The 19,127-nt window shown below is 42.7% G+C and overlaps 2 protein-coding genes across 4 annotated transcripts in view; both read right to left on the bottom strand.

Annotated features, from left to right (window-relative positions):
* Positions 1-288, bottom strand: part of AGTRAP (angiotensin II receptor associated protein) — a 7,112-nt gene extending 6,824 nt beyond the window's left edge. The window contains exon 1 of the mRNA XM_072425706.1: positions 166-288. Coding sequence (XP_072281807.1) covers positions 166-192 — 27 coding nt within the window. The 5' untranslated portion in view covers positions 193-288. The remainder of the gene's footprint in view (positions 1-165) is intronic.
* A 2,206-nt stretch (positions 289-2,494) lies between these two features.
* Positions 2,495-19,127, bottom strand: part of DRAXIN (dorsal inhibitory axon guidance protein) — a 40,572-nt gene continuing 23,939 nt past the window's right edge. For all 3 annotated transcript variants that reach the window (XM_072426974.1, XM_072426975.1, XM_072426976.1), the window contains 6 exons: positions 18,602-19,009; positions 12,090-12,277; positions 11,265-11,370; positions 10,123-10,200; positions 8,455-8,544; positions 2,495-4,314 (listed from right to left, as the gene is read on the bottom strand). In XM_072426974.1, the coding sequence (XP_072283075.1) occupies positions 4,202-4,314; positions 8,455-8,544; positions 10,123-10,200; positions 11,265-11,370; positions 12,090-12,277; positions 18,602-18,992 (966 nt within the window). In that variant the 5' untranslated portion in view covers positions 18,993-19,009 and the 3' untranslated portion in view covers positions 2,495-4,201. The remainder of the gene's footprint in view (positions 4,315-8,454; positions 8,545-10,122; positions 10,201-11,264; positions 11,371-12,089; positions 12,278-18,601; positions 19,010-19,127) is intronic.

Below are 19,127 nucleotides of genomic sequence, written 5' to 3'. Positions count from 1 at the left end.
TTACCATCACCCCCCCTGCACTTTTCCTCCTCTGTATTCTCTCATTTTCTCTCACATAGAGAACACAGACCAAGCTGAAAAAGTTTACACAAACTTCCCCCAAACTTTCTACACCCCCTGTACCCCCAATCTCCCCAGTCACATGACCCGTCCCCCCCCAGGTACCTTCAAGCTAACAGCAGGCAGCTCCATCTCCACTCCCAAAGTCCAGTGATCAGTGGGCGGGGGTCGCTGTCATGTGACCTAAACTAGTGAAGGGGGAGAGTGGGCTGGTCACGTGAGGTTACTAGGAGACGGCGTCCTCTTCCCTGAGCCCGGGGCAGTGGGCGTGTACAATGACGTCACTAGTAGCGCTCTGTGATAGCTGGGTCACTGTATTGCTGCCTGACAACTCTGAGTCCCCCCCTCATATCTCCAACATGGGGTGCTGTACGGACCTGAAGGGTACACAGAGGACCAGTGAAGCTATTACTACCCCAAATTTCAGCTTCCTAACCTTAGAGAGTCCCAGGATATGGGGTGACAGGTAAAACATGAGAGAAACAGGGATCCCTCCTCATTTGTTTTTTTTTGAGGGGGGGGGTTCAAGATGTCAGACCCCCAGGAGCCCTAACTTGATCATAGTTATTGGGGATGCCTTGGGCCACAATAGGGTAGTAGGTTTTAGGGAGCAGAGGAGCTGGACCCGCACAGACAGTAATGACAGTAGGTGGGGGCTGTGCTAGGGAACTGTTAGCCAATGAAATCAGAAGCTGCTAGGGGGAGGGCATTTCTGAACCATTACCAGAAATTATAGTGACAGGGTCTCTTCAAAGCATAGTATTCATAGCAGCCAATCAGATCCCTGTTTGCATTGGTGCATCATTGCAGCGTGGTTCCTGATTGGTGGTTCTGAGTTGCTCACCCCACACTTGCGCTGTCCCAGGCGCTCTCATTGAATAGGGAGCATGAAATGGGTGTAAGTGGCATTTAAAGCAATATTTCACACCCATCAGTGAATGCTGAGCCCCTCTGGCCCACCCGCTGGGAAATCACCATTACACACTGCGACTTTTCATGGCAAATGTTCCGCATCAATGCAAACAATAACCTGTATGAATGATTCACCCGCTATCTGCTGGCCATTGGAACCGTGAATGAAAGTGATGAGAACTTTTTGAGTTGTCATCAGAACAGGAATAGAGAGGAAATCGCCCAATGGGGACACATGGTTTGGTGACTACTTGGCCAAGATTCACCTCACTTTGGAGAGATCTCTTCCCACTTCCTGTTGTGTCAATAGATCAGGAAGTGAAGACATTTCTCCCCAGGAGGTTATTGGTTAGAGGTAACCTAGGGGCAGCGATGATATGACATGGTGCCATGTGTAATACCGGGCCTGTGCCATGTGTAATACCGGGGTATATCTGCCTGCCCCTCGGCCCCGCTGACATTTTTCCAGCATCACACAGGAGACAGAAAAGAGCTGACTGGCCATATCTAGGACCCCCAGGTTTAATCCCACTCCTCCCCTGCTAGAAGGAAGTGAATGCTTTAGAGGGGGTCACCCCATGTCCTGTCCCTTAAGAATTATAACACATAACAGCAGATTCTCACTTGCTTCTGCTCTGGAGGTATCTAGGCAGACCTGTGCCAGCACTTTTAAAGTGGACCTGTCAGTAACTTTTTACATCTAGATTATTAACCCCCCCCCCCCTCTTCCTTCAACTTGTAATAGTACCATGGCATCCAATATGTGAGGCTGACGATGATGATGCCAGAGACTTTCTCTGCATCCCCACACCTGCACTGCAAATGTAGTCAATACCATCAGGCAGAGTGACCTGTGCCCTATGACCCCAGCATGACATCATTGGGCAGAGGCTGGGGGGTTAATAATTCTGCCTCTGACCACCATTGGGGAGGGGGGCACAATAATGCCATATGAGGTGACACCACGAAGTCCTGGTGATGCCCCTGGTGTGTGTAGCTGCCAGTCACAGGCCAGGGGGGTAATTGGTCATAAGGAGGCCCTGTCACCACTCCGGAAGCAGCAGCTTCCCAGTAGCTCTCAGGTTTCTCCTGTCAGCTATTTTATTCCTTTTATTCATGGCCCACTGAGACCAAATTCTGCTGAGTTGACATATGGCCTTTAATTAGTATTTGTGAGCCTCATGCGCATTGATTCCGAGCCCATGGAGGAAGATTTAATAGCCCAGATATCCCAGGATGCACTGGGAGAAATTGGTCTGCTGTCACTTGCCACGTGCAGGTTCACAGGCGGCCATGTGAGCTCTTTCTTCCTATCTGACCCATTTGGCAGCTGATTGGCCGATGAAAGAATTGCTGACAACTTTGCTGACAATTACAAGGAATTGCCTTAGGGTTGTCAGCCTGGAACAGGAAGTGCTGATACTGGAGGGATCCTCAGTGATTTCCTGATTTGGGGTTCACATATTTAGGAAGTACCCATCATGCTTTGCTCACCCATTCATTACATATCAAGCTAAGAACATTTCTGATTTTAGATTTACTTTTTTATTGACATACAAACCAGAGAATACAAAGTAACAATTCATTATTTACAGAATAAGAAAAGCCAAGAGCATCGGATCACCTCGTAAGTCAGTATTCTGTCCGTCTTCCAGCTCGGAGGGAGGTTTGGACCACATTACCACTTCCACACAAATATGGGGGAGACAGACACAGCATTGTGGTTCCCCGGGGTGTCTCCAGTCACAAAATGCAACCCTCCCCTAACCGTGGGCAGCGGATTCATTAGATGGGGCCACTGTTCTTGTTTGAGGAGTTGGCCATGAAGGATTTGTATCTGGCGCTGCTCAGAATTTTACCATTTGCAGCACAGAAATCTCTTTATGGCTCAATAATTTTAAGGTGAACCTGTCACACATCCAATCAAATAGAGTAGCTTGGCTCTGCCCAGTCCTGCTGTCTAAGACTTTCTATTGGTTATTTATTGTCATTACCAAGCTCAGCAACCAATAGAAAGGCTTGTTTAGCTGTAGGGGTGGGGTCAAGAAAAAGTCACGATTTGCATGCAAATTCATCTAGAACTATATGTGTAGTTCCATTGGCGGACATATCCAATAGTGGGCCCCTGTGCAAGAGTGCAACAGTGGCAAGAGGGGGGGGGGTGTAGGCTGGGGAGGATCCAGGGGCCTTGTGCAGAAGAGACTTTGGCCCCACCGAATCATGGCAGGGCTGTTGAGGGGGGGCTGTAGGCTGGGAAGGGTGCAAGGCTCTTGTGCAGAACTGACTTGGGCCCCCCAAATCAGTGGTAAGGCTGTTGAGGGTTATTGTAGGCTGGGGAGGGTCTAGGGCCCCTTTGTGCAGAACAGACTTGGGCCCCCCAAACTGTGGCAAAGGAGGGTTCAGGGTCTCTGTGCAGAGCAGACTTTGGCCCCACCAAATCATGGCAGGGCTGTTGAGGGGAGGGGCTGTTGGCTTGGGGAGGGTGCAGGGCCCTTGTGCAGAACAGACTTAGGTCCTTTAAATCAGTGGTAAGGCTGTTGGGGGCCTTATAGGCAAAGGAGGGTTTAGGGCCCTTGTGTAGAAGAGACTTGGACCCCACCAAATCATGGCAGGGCTGTTGGGGGGGCCCTGTAGGCAAGGGAGGGTCCAGGGCCTTTATGCAGAGCAGACTTGGGCCCCACCAGTGGCAACGCTGTTGGGGGGGGGGGGCTGTAGGCTGCCACAGCTGCACCTCCCTATGATCACTTGATTGCATTGACTGAACACTCTGCATTCTTTATGTTCAGTAAGTGGTGATTGCATTTGAACAGGTTTGCAGAACGAAGGGTTTGCAGGGCTTATATATGATTGCAGACATCTGGTTTACAGCTCATTGACATATTACCAGCTCCACCCCCAAGGTTCCAGGAGACAAATTAGCCAATGGGTGATATTTGAAGATCTATAAATAGTTATAGAAAAGCTTTAGTTTGGCCCGGAGTCCTCCTTTATAATAACCCATCACATAAATAACCATTGACACAAAGTGGACGGCACCCCATCGATAAAAACGTATCAAAATGCATTCCGCGGTGGCGGCCAGTGAGCGTCACATTCACCTGACTGGGAGACCCATTTTCCGAAGCGCCGTTACTCCAGTCCTAATATCTAGAATTATCGGGTAAATATAAAAGGCGTCCTTGTCAGTCGGGGACGGCTGCTACATGGCAGTAAGTAGATTGCAGTCCGCTCAGACAGAAATGAACGATCCTTGGTCTTTGTTGATGGATTCGGGGTCGACGCAGCGCCCTTTTTTCCTCGTCACTCTTTGATTGCGGTGGAATTTGGAGTAGCAGCGGAGACCTGGATAAAAGAAAGACATTTACCATTGGTAATCAGGCGTAGGAAAGGCAAATTTCTATCTATATATATTTCTATCATGTACAACCAATCAGAAAGGTTTTGCTGGCTTTGCCACTATTGCAGACTAACACCCATCTATCAATGAATTTTAATATATATATAACTCTTTCCAGGAGCCGGCCCCCTATATGCATCAGGTCTGAGGACAGAGGCAGGGTGCTTTTTGGGAGAGCTCCTTGCTGGCCCCTCCCACCAGCCATGATCCATCTGAATTGCATAGACAACTACAGTGAACCAATGATGATGGATATAAATATAAAAATATATAATATAAAATATAAATATTAAAAGAAAAATAGGAGGAAGTAAAAGCAAAATATTAGCAGAATGAACCTTAACTTACAGGTTCCAGCCATTTATAAAGCTCCTGCAGTCTCCTCCTCTATGTCCCATCCCTCCGACCTGTCACCATTTTTAGTGCCCGTCTCCGCACACTTTCTATCTTTCAATATTTCTCCTCCTCCTTTCCAGGTGGTGCGCCCGGCTAAAGAGGACCGGGGAAAAGACTAAAATGATTGGTTGCATTACTGACTGAGTAAGCAGATTAATACCTTGATGAATTGTAAGCTTTCAGGGCAGGGTCTTCTCCTCCTCCTGTGTCTGTCATTTGCAGCCCCTATTTAATGTACAGCACTGCGTAATATGTTGGCGCTATATAAATACTGTTTATTATAATAAATATTATTATAATTTTGAACCCTGCTAAATACTTTACCGGGGTCAGCCTGGATTTTCTATATTACCCCTTACCACCCATGCAAGGAAAGCAGGTGAAATAATCCCACTTGTACCCGGGGATTTCATAGCTTTTGTGTTGTAAAGTAAGATTCAGGTTGTCTATTAGAATGAGAATTCTTATAAATATTTTCTCACTATCATCCTCATTGCTGCTCATGTGATTGGATCTGGCAGTCATCACACTGGCACAGCTGTATGTTTATCAGGAGGAAAGAACACTTGAGTAATAGTCACATGCCGGCCACAGCACATAGAGAACACTCTTCTGTATGTGATGGGTACATGGGAAATCGGGAACATAACACAGGAGACCTTTATCACCTATTGGTGAATCAGTTTGTACTCTGCAGACATCCCCTATCCGGCTTATCACTGATGGAGGATCAGTATTTCAATATAGATTTTCCTGGTTAACCATTAGGTTATCCTAAGATAAGGCCAGGGACAGCAAAGTCTGCTCACAGTATAAACATGAACAGGAAAATACCCTACCTATACCTACAATATATATCACATGAAATTTTATAGCCAACACACTGCTGAGGAAATACCAGAAAGGGCTTCATCAATGTCATACATATACGGAATACAATCCACCGTGAGCACAATGTACTGCGTACTTACTTTATGGATTAAATTGACGTGTTTGAGGTAGTCATGTATTCTGACACTGACATCAGCACCGAAAAAAAGAGGTCATTGTTTCTGCCCCATAATGTGTTAGTAAAGGTTATATATGTTCCCATCAATAAATATGGCATTCATGATCAATATTGGATTGTCTGCCTTGTTATCACCCAGGATTGCCCCTCCTATGAGGAACTGAACTCCTAATATATCTACTGTGGTTACTATCCTACCACTGACTGTATCTTCTAACCATGTCACTAGGTCATTGTATCTTCTGGCCGGGTCACTGTATTTTCTGGCCATGTCACTGGGTCACTGTATCTTCTGACCATGTCACTGGGTCACTGTATCTTCTGACCATGTCATTGGGTCACTGTATCTTCTGACCATGTCACTGGGTCTATCTTCTGACCATGTCACTGGGTCACTGTATCTTCTGACCATGTCATTGGGTCACTGTATCTTCTGACCATGTCACTGGGTCACTGTATCTTCTAACCATGTCACTGGGTCATTGTATCTTCTGGCTGGGTCACTGGGTCATTGTATCTTCTGACCATGTCATTGGGTCATTGTATCTTCTGACCATGTAATTGGGTCACTGTTTCTTCTGACCATGTCATTGGGTCACTGTATCTTCTGACCATGTGACTGGGTCACTGTATCTTCTGACCATGACACTGGGTCATTGTATTTTCTGACCATGTGTTTGGGTCACTGTATCTTCTGACCATGTCACTGGGTCACTGTTTCTTCTGGCCATGTCACTGGGTTACCCTATTTTCTGACCATGTCATTGGGTCATTGTATCTTCTAACCATGTCATTGGGACACTGTATCTTCTGACCATGTCATTGGGTCACTGTATCTTATGACCATGTTAGGTGTAGCTTTATTAGCCTTCTTTACAAACTACAAAAATGGCTTGGCAGCAGTAGTGACCTTTCACCTGTCTATGGTGAAGATAACCCAATCCATTGTCAACCAGACACTGGGTCACAACCTTATGACTAGCTATGACCATCAAATGAAAAAAATAGTGAATGAAGAGGTGAAAAGCTCTCCCCCCCGTCCCCAATTAGCTAGAGCTAGAGGCATTCTTAGTGAGCCTTCCCCAATCCAGCTCTAAAGTCTATGGGTAACCACCTGAGTTTCACATTTAGTCCCTAAAGAGGGTCCGACTGTCCCCATGTAGCCAATCACTCTCCATTGTCAATGGAGCACTATCGAGTGGTGATGTTCTCTTTGTTTCTGATAAAACAGGAGAGCCCCTTTAACAAATAACGTTCACTGACTTGTGACACGTTGTCATAATTATCGATGTGGAAACTGCTTCTGTTATTGGGAAATGCATTCTGACACAATACACACATATAGGAACTGACCACATTACCGTATGTGCTCCACAGCTGATGCAAGACCTCGGCTGTACTCATACTGAACAGTTTCAATTCACAAAGTTATCGCAACAGGATACATATTCCTATTTGTACTATAGTGACAGGTTTTTCAGCTAATCCAATGAGCTTTGAAAATGGCAGTCACATGACTAAAATAAAACTATTTAGCCTTGTGCTAAACGGTGTTGGATACACGGCTTTGAGGTGACAGAAATTCGTTTATTGGACAGTCCCTCCTTATAATAAAAAAACACTGCTGTATGGGATGATTACTCAGGGATTAGGATGACCCCCAGCAGCCAAAAAAAGGTCCTTTCATCAGTTTACATTGGCAGAATAATTATATATCAGTAGAGCAGGGAAGAAATGTATCTGGGGCAGAGGTGGACCGTAAGGTTGCAGATAAAAATGTATTTTCCCTTTGGGAGGGAGGTTTGCCAACCCTGGAATATCATATAGGTAGACAAATGCAGTAATCAGAGTTTTTTTTTAGCAAATTATTATTATTTATATTATATTTTTATTATATATATTATATAGTATTTGGCTTTAATGAATAACTGCATGTTAAACATTTCTTTTATTTTCTCAATCATTAATCTCAAATGTATAACTAACAGTTGTTCATCACAGCCAAATACTATCTGTCAATGTAAACTGATGAAAGCAGCACGGTGGCTCAGGGGTTAGCACTCCGGCCTTTGCAGCGCTGGGTCCCAGGTTTGAATCTTAGCCAGGACACTATCAGCATGGAGTTTGCAGGTTCCCCCCGTGTTTGCATGGGTTTCCTCAGGGTACTCCGGTTTCCTCCCACATTCCAAAAACAGGCAGTAAGGTTAATTGGCTTTCCCCAAAACTGACCTTGGACTGTATGAAAGACATATGAATATGGTAGGGACATTAGATTGTGAGCCCCCCTGAGGGACAGCTAGTGACATGACTATGGACTTTGTACAGGGCTGTGTAATATGTTGGCGCTATAAAAATACTGTGTAATAATGAGGGCATTTGATTGGCTGCTGGGGGTTGTCCTATAATTTTAGTAATGATTGCATACAACAATGCTATATTAATATCCCTTTTTTTTTACATCTGCAGGAATGGTGCCATGTATTATGACAGCTCATTCACTGGCAGGAGCTTACTAATAATTTTGGGATGAGGTGGCCTATACTGCAGGTAGGAGACAAATGTGTATGAATAATACAGAGGTGGTAAATACTGTAAATGTCACAGTATCCAACAAAACGTATAGTTGTTACAAGAAACAATAGGGGGAAATCCAACCCCTGTCCTGTGGTGCCTGGCTTACCTTCTGTGCACATGCAGTCATCGTAGCACTTGTTGTTGAGGCCGCGGTTGTGCGGTTTGCAGAGGTGTTCCCTCAGGTCACAGCACGATCCTGAAAAAACGGTGACAGACAATGTCAGTACAATGTATGTGTTGAAGCACAGACTGGGACTGCTTACAGTTAATACAGATACCAAATACGTGTTTCTCAACCCTTTTAATATGGTGAAGGTTTGAAAAAACTTTTCAGGTGACCCCTTCTATAATTACTATATACACATAAATTATATAGTATATTAGTGTGGTGGTCAGTGGGAAGAATTCCTCTTACTTTGCTGGCTATTGGGTAGAATGTCACCCTTACAGATAGCCAAAAATATCATTAGGGTCACTTACACTGACCTGAGAGGTACATTGCTCATTGCTCAAGGAACCTCCAACCTCTGGAGGAATCCTGGCTGAAAAACACTGTGCTAGATGATTTTCACTTAATTCCTGACCCATTGTCAGACAATCATTTATAGAATTAGATATGGGAACAGACATCTTGTACCACTCTCTATATAGCCCTGTTTGAATACTGAATTATGTGTCTTTTAAAAACTGTTTCCAGACTTATATCAGGTGCAAAATGTAAACTTTATAGGGATACTTCACTTTCAAATACAGTATCATGCATGTCCCCTTTTTATTAAAGCAAGAAGATTGAGAATGGCACTCTTTTTCTGCTGCTGTGTGATGTCCTCAGTCAGCATAATTCAACCCAGGTTATCCTGAACCCAGCCGCAGCCTGTAAATGGATAACAAGCACAGAGCTCAGCTCTTAGTCACTCCATTCTCTTCTACCAGCATGCTTCACGATAGCACATGAGCTAATGGGCTCCTTGTGTTGCTTGTTCATTCCACACTTCATCCCATACTGTAAGACTGCAGGAGGCTGATCATATTATAGCGCTGACAAGTCCATAGTCATGTCACCAGCTGTTCCTCAGAGGGGCTCACAATCTAATGTCCCTACCATAGTCATATGTCTTTATTACAGTCTAAGGTCAATTTTTGGGGGAAGCCAAAGAACCTAACCATATGTTTTTGGAATGAGGGAGGAAACCGGAGCACCCAGAAGAAACCCACACAAACACCGGGAGAACCTGAAAACTCCATGCAGATAGTGTTCTGGCTGAAATTCAAACCTGGGACCCAGCGCTGCAAAGGCCAGAGTGCCACTTGATACTGGGTCATCTCCTGCAATTACATTACTTGTATTTAAAATATCATTTGGAGGCCAATTTATAAAGCTACCAGTCCTGCTGTTGGTGCTTTATAAATCCTGTATAATAAAAATAATAATAATTCTGATCACCAGCATGTCCAGCATCCACTTATTTCTGCAGCAATGATGGTACTGTTCATATTGCCCCATTGATATTAAGGGGTGATTGGCTGACATGATTGTCACTGTTATGAATGATCTCCAGTTCATAATAAACACTCCTTTATGAGAACAGTTGGAATTAAGGAGAAACTTTAATTACAAATTGAGACCTTCATCGGGCCCAACTTTTTCTTGGCATGTCATATCTGGAGACATATACGGCATTTTGCAGCTCTGTGGGCTGCTGGTCTGCCCAATGACCCCTGTGTAAATGAAAGCAGAGACATTATTTTTAAACAATGCATGAATGCGCTTTACCTGGCAAACAGTCTAGATGGTGATCACATGGCTCCTCCTCGGCCAACGAGGTTGCATTCAGCTTTTCTCTTTGTTTACCTGGTAAACAAGGCAAGATTCAAATGAAGAATAGTATCCCAAAATCAGGTGCTAAATGAGTAGGGCGAGAACCTGCATCATCTAGTATCAATGGAGGTTATAAGTGGCAGAATAGTTCCCAGGGAGAAGTTGCACCCCATATTTGGTTGGAACAAGGAATGTGCTGGAAAGATGTCTTCTCTTTGTGGGTTTGCGTGGTTTGTGCTGACAGCTGTTTACACTGACAGCCAGTGATTTTTCCTGATTGACTTCTATTGGCTCCATATGTGATTCTCATAACCCCCTGAGATAGCCAATAAGGCAAAATGCGTTGGTACTCGAGAAACATATGTACTGTCCTACAAATGCTTTCATACGCAGTATTTAAAATATGTAACAATGGATCCTATACATCTGGGTAGCAATAAGCTGTATAGTTTCCAGTCCTAACAAACCCCACAAAGTTTGGAGGGGTTGAGATCATAAAATTCTATTGCATCATGATTGTGACGAACATTGTAGTTGTCACCAATATATATTATTTTTTTGTTGCCACATTATATAATTACCAACAAAACCCCTTCTCTCTCTTTTTTCTTTCCTCTCCAATCATCCTGGGTCACCATGCTGGCTCTGATATATTACAATTGTGTAAATACTGGCCATGATTTGCAGCAAACACAGGTTCTCTTTGCTATAGTGTCTTATCTTTATTCTCATTATCACTATTGAGGCACTAAAGCTGCGTACACACTTGCAATAATTATTGTTGGAAATGAAGGACTAATGGCCGATCGTCCGATAATCATTAACAAAAAAAGTGCACAATGACTGACCAACGATGCCGACGAACGAGGATTGTCGCTGGAAACGAATGACCGTCCCGGCGGATCTGATTGTAGACTATTGGTGAAATATATTTGAATGATTGTATTGTTACAACATGTACAGAATTGTGCACAATACGATCGTTCAAAATAATCGTGCATAATCGTCTTTGTTTTCTAATGATAATTATTGGAAGTGTGTACCTAGCTTAACATAGGCCTGCTCCCCTCCTTATGTATATCTGCCCCTTTAGATACCTCTTTTGGGTGATGGCCAGGTATCCGGCTTCAGGTCTTCATAATCTGTCCAGTCAAACATGGTCATATCCAGTGTTGGCATCACCTCTCCCCCCTTCTTCCCAGACTGCAAAGCATTAAATGAAATATATGTCAGGGACTGAAAAGGTGTTTCTGAGCTGTAAATGTCATCAAAATCAGCTAAAAGTTGACAGCTGCATGTTTCAGACTTTGTAAGGACACACCCCCAGGGGGTGTGTCCATGACAGCCTGGATTTACAGGAAGCAGAATGAATGACAGTGGCTGTCATTCATCTTGGAAAAGACTGACAGAGTTAGATTAGGTCGGTGATAGAGCAAGTAGAAGGCGAGGAACTTCTTGGCCATGTTTTATTCTTTATTACATGTTCTGGAACTGGTAATAGGAACTGTGCTTTAATATATTCTGCTTTAGGTTTCCATTATTCTGCCCTTAGGCTTTGCACTCAAACACATTTCTTTTCCTCGTTCAGTAAGTCACCACTGAATATTGTAGAAGGCTCTTCTGAGGCAGATGGCATTGTGAGAGATGGCATGCTGCGTACCGAGCCTCACCATCCACTGCTGAGAACAAAAGGCCTTTATTATTTTTCCAAGACTCTGCGCTGATTTTGCCTGGAGAAACTTTTTTAATATTAATCCGCCTGCTTTCCTCTAGCTTATCATCCCCACCAGAATATCATTAATGAGGCCATGTTGGCGTCCTGCGCAATAAAAGTGCATAAGGCATCTTAGATTACTGCCGTGCGAGCAAACCTGGGAAATAAAGTGCAATTATTGATCACCAATTAAAGGGATAATTCTCACCTTAGCGCGGCGAGGGGCTTCCACCATGGCTGTGGGCTGCTCCTTAATAAACATGGGCTCGGCTGTGCTGGATAGAGGCTCGGCGCCTGAAGAACTGGAAGACATCTCCACATGGGTGGAACGAGTGGGCTCGCGGAGGCTTAAATCTTCTTTCAAAAGGCCGCTGGGCTCAGCTTCAAAGGCTCTCACTGGAAATACAGACATAAGGATTAAAGAGAGTTTCGCCCCTTGCAGACCTCCCCCCGACCACCTGCAAAGCCCCAGACTTTTATGTGGCTCTTCCGATAAAGACGGCATGGGGCTGAAAGCAATCCATTTGTTTGTATGGTTTGGGCAATGAGTGTAAAGATAAAGCAGGAGAACCTGAAATGGGTCTTTAATGAAGATGTAAATTCAATCACTAAAACTTCATATATGTGAAAGTCATTTAAATTTTTTTCAAGCTGCAAAATTAATTAAAATAACCCCTGGTGATCCTGCCATGAAGCTCAGCAGCTCTTTATATAGGGTGACAACATTCTGCCCCTGTGTTCCATGCAAGCTTTCAATAGGGGCTACAAGCAGCTGGTTCAACACTGAGGCAGGGGCCACTGTTGTCACCATCAACACCATGCAGCCATTGCAGGAATGCATATAGACAGGTAATGCATAAAGACAGGTAATGCATATAGATAGGTAATTCATATAGACAGGTAATTCATATAGACAGGTAATGCCTGTAAAGAACATGCAGAAGATTAGCAGCACTGAGATGTAACAAAGGATAAAAAACTGTTAGTCCTGTATTGTATTTTGCAGTTTTTTAGATATATGTGGTGCTATAGTTTGCCGTTCAGTTATAGTTTACATCAGTCATGTAGAGAGGGGTTAGGTTTTGGGGGGATACTTCCCCCTCCACTTTGGGGCAGGGTCCTCTCCTCCTCCTGTGTCACTGTCTGTATCTGTCTGTTATTTGCTACCTCCATTTAATGTACAGCACTGTGTAATATGTTGGTGCTATATAAATCCCATTTATTAATAATAATAGGGAGGGCTTAGGTGTTTGGTCACATGAAGGTGAAGGATATTTGGGGAAGATCTGCATTCTTTATTTAGTCCAAAAAGCTTTGCATTGGTGCCAGTAAATATTATTGATGATATATAATGTATAGTAACAGAAATGCATTGGGAAAAGGAATATAGATGATATATAGGCGCTTATTTATTAAAGTTCTCCAAGGCTGGAAAGGATCCAGCAAACCTGTAATACATTTCTCATTGGTTATTTTCTATTTGTTAGTAAATGTTTTCAATCCTTGACCATATCCTTTCCAGGTTTGATGGATCCAGCTTCACTGATGAAAGTGTATCTACTCCAGCCTTAGAGAGCTTTAATAAATCAGGCCCATAGTGTATAGAAATTGAAATGTATTAAGAGAAGGTATATAGATAATATATAATGTAAAGAAATGTATTGAGAGAAGGTATTATATAGATAACATATAATGTATAGAAATGTATTGGGAGAAAATATATAGAAGATATATAATGAATAGAAAAAGAAATATATTGGAAGGAGATATATAATGTAAAGAAATAGAAATATGTTGGGAGAAGGTACATAGATGATATAATTTGTATTGGGGGAAGATATATAGAAGATTTATAATGTAAAGAAATAGAAATATATATAGATAATATATAATGAATTGAAATATATTAGGGGAAGGTATATAGATAATATATAATGTATAGAAATAGAAATATATTGACAGAAGGTATATATACAATATATAATGTATAGAAATAAAAATATATATAGATAATAAACAATATAACAAATAAATTCTAACCATAAAATATATAGAAATTGATAAAGAAAATAACAAAGACCTCCAATTTTACATTAGTTGTATTCCTTTAATAATAAGCGTGTGTTGCTCGGGCGTCTGGAGGCATCATACATGGGGTTATCAGCAATTACAAGCTTGCTGTTAGTTGCTGTGTAATTGCATTCATTTGTCTAAATTAAAGCTCCCCGCTGACTGGCCGGGTTTATGAATTCACCAACTAGTAGCATCCAAGGAATTGGGAACACGACTTGTGTAAGCAAACCCATCCAGGCAGAAGAGCCGTCTGCGGCGGCGGAGATTAGCGCTGGGCTGCGCTTTATTCCCTTAATGGATTTCGGCTTCCCTAGTTAGATGGTAATAAGGCGGCTCGGGTTAATAAATTCTTAAAGGGGCAACTAAAATGAAACCCAAAATGTCTGTGTGTAAATGGGAGTAGTGTAAGAGATGGATACAATGTTGCCTCGTTAATTGTAATTTTGAGGTTTGTGATGCTTTTATTATCTATTCTCTGCTTTTTATTCTGTGCCCTGCCAAAGCATTCACACAAAAGCATTGATTGTACAGAATATACATAGAAATAGTAAGAGGTGCCATTGGATGCTGTCAGTGAAACCACCCATCCGGAAAGTGCAAACACCCATTCTATTCTAACAACAATACTTTTACTACCATTCCCCTCCCTTTTGGACTAGAAAATCTTTGATTTCACTAACCAGTTAATTCTTTAAAGCTACATTAAATTAAACCTCACCCTTCCCTTTAACCGTTCAACACGGCTAACAATTCTGCCACAGTCTCTACAATACCCATGAGGAAGCCTAAGGGCGAAACGCATCGGGATTTAGGACCACTACTCTGTTTGAACCTTGTATGACCATATTCTAAAAATCGTTATAGTCCATAAGATGGATATTTGTATCTAGTGCTGACAGCTGAACTCAGTTTTGATATATAAACTTACAATAAGGGCTCATGGTCAAGGTTGTTAAATTACAAAACCTTTTTTTATGTTTTTTGTATATGTCAAACATTATAATATATTTAGTGATTTTTCAAAAAAACAAAACAAAAACAAACCCTGCTTTCTTCTTCTTTGCTTTTTTGGCTTCCATGTTTTTGTACTATTTTGTTGTACAGAAGCCATAGATCCCCAGCACCTCTCATCCATCACTGTACCCCTACTTCACCTACATAAAATTAGATTTGGTGCTGACCCCAATGATTAAGAAGTAAAGAATAGAAAATTAATAAGAAGACAGAAAAGGTGAGGTTTATTGGCATATGAAAAATATCACCAACAAATATATGTAACATTCTCAGTGCATCTCTTGGAGAAGCCTATCGGCGAAACGCGTTGGGTTTCAGATGTTTTCATTTACATATGGAGCCAACTTAGTTGTTCTTGTGAAAACATCAGACACCATTTCCCATAAGTATGTAACTGGGAATAACCTATCTATATTGAATGTAATGTGCTGCAATGCATTATAAATAGTTTATTTTACTGTCTACTGTGTTTGTTTAACATTGAAATACATGTTAAAAAAACGCAGTTAACCCCCAGCTGTTCTGTCTTCTTTAATATTTACTTCTTTAAACCAGAAAACCGCCTGACTCCCAACTGTTTAGTTTATAACAACTCCTTTTATTTTATGTTTGAGATCTGGAAATTTCCATTCTCCAACGTAATAAGTAATAAAAGAGTTAGGCGTTGACGGAGGCTCCATGGTCAGGCCATTTACGGAGCCGGATAATCTCTCTCTAGGGGTCTGTAAACCCCTTTTGATGCCTGCTGCTGACATTAAGGAGAAAATCTATTGGAAATCCTTATCTTTGGGATTAAGGCCTTTACAGCGGAGATGGAATCGTCCCCACAAATCACTCTTAGAAGGGCCAGTAATTGATCGGGTGGATGGGCCTGAATGATTCCCGGGTGATATTTTGTTTTGTTCTGTGCAAAAACATTACTAACTTATTAAAAAAAATAAAAAAATAAAATTGTATTTTAAAGGAAGACTCTATTTTTCAAGCTGTTATGATCTCTTTTCCTGTATGGTCCATGTGATCACATTGCTCTGCATATTGTAGTCACTGCTCTTCTATTGTTACTTCCCTGTGTGACCTGCCTAAATACCTAGAGGATGGGAAAAAGAGTACTCATCAAATCAGAATTTACCTTAGACTGTGATAAAGACATATGACTATGGTAGGGACATCAGATTGTGAGCCCGCTTTGAAGGACAGCTAGTGGCATGACCATGGACTTTGTACAGCGCTGTGTGATATGTTGGCGCTATATAAATACTGTTTGTAATACATATAAATACCTGTATGAAAAGGAAGAGTGCTGGGGCACTTTTTCCATGCAACTCTATGACTCAGAGAAGCAGAAGAGAGCTGGAACCATGACGCCTGAGAATGGTGGCTTCATGCAAAAGCCTTTTTTTCTATAAAAGTTACCTGCACTTGAGTTATCTTTTGTGTCACATTACCCTAAGCTAAACTAACCTACCCCCCTCCACAAATGCAAACCTACTGATCCAATGGCTACGGCTTTGCTATTTGGTTACATACAGCTCTGCCATCTTCATTATCCTGGTCACGCCTTCGCATAGACTTCATGACTGTATAGACTTCTATGGTACTGGGACAAGCAGGGATGACCCCATAGAAGTCAGAAAAGTCAGGTTACCTGGTTGGCTGTAAAGCTTTTTAAGTCTCAGGACTGGTTGGTCATAAATACCAATCAAATGCTTCTAAATTTAATAGTCTGATAAATAGTCTGATTTTAAATAAAAACCAGGGAGTTGCAAGGTGATATGGCAAGGAGCGGTAAGATAAAATCCTGCACGGCTGATCACGTGTTAATGAGCACAGCCTTTGACGAGAAGCGATCATTTGAGATGATTGCAGCCTGTCTGCTGCCTCTGCTTCAGCAGATATGCCACGGTGAATTACAACCGACGTCCCTGCCAACAAGAATCACCGCCTGGCGCTCCTGCAGATTTTTACGCTATTCTGGATTTGATGCCGTGTAATTTCACATATTAAAATGTCACCAGGCGCCCGGCTTGTAAACCAAATATTTATGCAAGCGTGGTGTAAAGGCCGGATAATACAGAGAGGAAAAAGTACTGTGAGGACACAGGGGGATCTGATGACCTTTTCAGAAGGAGGAAGATACAGATAATGATAGCTTGTAAGCGATGGTGGGAGCTGGTAATTGCTAAAGGGAAACGCAAGCCAAAAAACTGGATACACAATACTCCTGTAGAAACATAGAATGGATTTCTTCATATTTTCTATAAAGAGAGTGACATCAGATATGGTGATTTATCCCCGTGTGCTGGAAATAAACAGGTTGTACTTCAGGAGAAACCTGTCAGGGATTCATTAGAATACACTGCATGTCGTCCATTCTTCTTAATGCCCCCTCTGCCTGGGTTGGGGGCTTTAATGCCAATTATTCCACTGAAGTTAACTGAGTTACCCACACATGGGACTTAGATTCTGAATGTAGTTTATGCCATTGCTGTCTCTGTCCCACAAGCACCATGAAACAGGTCCTCTTTTAAGGACTCTTCTCCATTTGGTCATTAAATATTTTATTAATGAATGATGTATTAATGGAGGTAGGAAGCATCTTTGGATATTGGGTGTTAATGCCTTTTACCTCTAACCCGAGCCTACCAATAAGCTTTAACACTCTAGCCCCAAAAACATCAGCCATTGTCTAAAATGACCCAACTAAAAATCTAAAGTTCTTCCATCTGAATCTACAAATCCATTACCTTTTATGTTACTGCAATTTTTTCCGGTGTTCCTGGCTAAGTCATGAGGAGGCCACCAGAGTTACTTATGGCCTATGGCAGAAGCTTTGCATGGCAGCACGGCGGGTCAGTGGTTGGCACTCTGGCCTTTGCAGTTCCAGTGAGTCCCAGTTTGGAATCTCGGCCAGGACACTACCTGCATGAAGTTTGCAGGTTCTCCCTGTGTTTGTGTGGGTTTTCTTCCGAGTACTCCGGTTTCCTCCCTCATTCCAAAAACATTCCAATAGGTTAATTGGCTTTTCCCCAAATTGCCCTTAGACTGTATTAACGACATATGACTATGGTAGGGACATTATATTGTGAGCCCCTTTGAGGGACAGTAATATGTTGGCGCTATATACATAATGTATAATATTAAAGCGAAAACTCCCTATTTTGGACCCAGTTGGATTGCACTAGTAGGCAGGGCAGTGAGCTGGATAATTTCACTGTACATGGGAATGGGCTATTGACTGCCATGTGGGAGGCTAAGAGGCTCTACTGCTATTGAGTGTGCTAGTTGAGCAGAAACCAAACTATCAAACTAGATATGGACTCATCATCTACTTACCAGTGATACCACATATGGCATAGAGACTAAAATATCTATATAGAGAATTTTCCAGTGTTCTCTCCAGCCCCTTTTAGCTGGACGCACCACCCAGCACTTTTCGGTGACTACCCGGCTGTTTTTGGGTGGTTACTGAACAGTAGGTTCACAAAACTGGGGCTACCACCCGCCTACAATTTCTTATCACCCAGCTTAAAAAAAGTTCTGGCTTGAACACTGAATTTTGTATACATTTACCAAATGCTGCAAACTTACAGTTGATACTAAAGGGGAGTAAGTACACTCTCACAGACAACCTACCTTTGTGCTGCTTTACCCGTTCCTTCTGATTTGGCCGCCTTTGCTCCTTGTTATGTTTGCGTCCCTTCGTGTGTGTCCCCGGTGGCTGATTTTCCCTCTGACTGTAAGGAAGTTCAAAACTTTGCAACCTGTCTTGTTTCAGAGTCCCGAGCTGCCCCATGTCCCCCACCTGGAGCAGGGAAGCCTTAACCTCCTCCCCACCGTGAGTCCTCTCCTTCTTAGCCAGCCCCAACCTCCGGTGTGGCCTGTCGTGGTGCTGGTGAAGCCAGACATCCTCGCCGTACTTGTCGGAGACTCTACGCCGCTTGGCTCTGGGCTCCAATGCCTCTGTGCCCATCAAGGAATTCATAATTAAAACCAACAGGAGGAAGCAGCTGTAGCAAGACGCCATTCTTCAGAACTCCGCACCTGTAAAAACATCACGACACAAGCGTAATTAACAAGGACGCAGTGACACAAAGATAACATCTGCTTTTTTAACAAATTGCAAATCAATTATCGTCTTTTCACCGGAGCCGTGACGGGG

This window comes from Pyxicephalus adspersus, chromosome 11 (genome assembly GCF_032062135.1).
Source record: "Pyxicephalus adspersus chromosome 11, UCB_Pads_2.0, whole genome shotgun sequence".
In the NCBI taxonomy this organism is placed as follows: Eukaryota; Metazoa; Chordata; class Amphibia; order Anura; family Pyxicephalidae; genus Pyxicephalus; species Pyxicephalus adspersus.
This window is presented reverse-complemented; position numbering and strand designations above follow the sequence as displayed.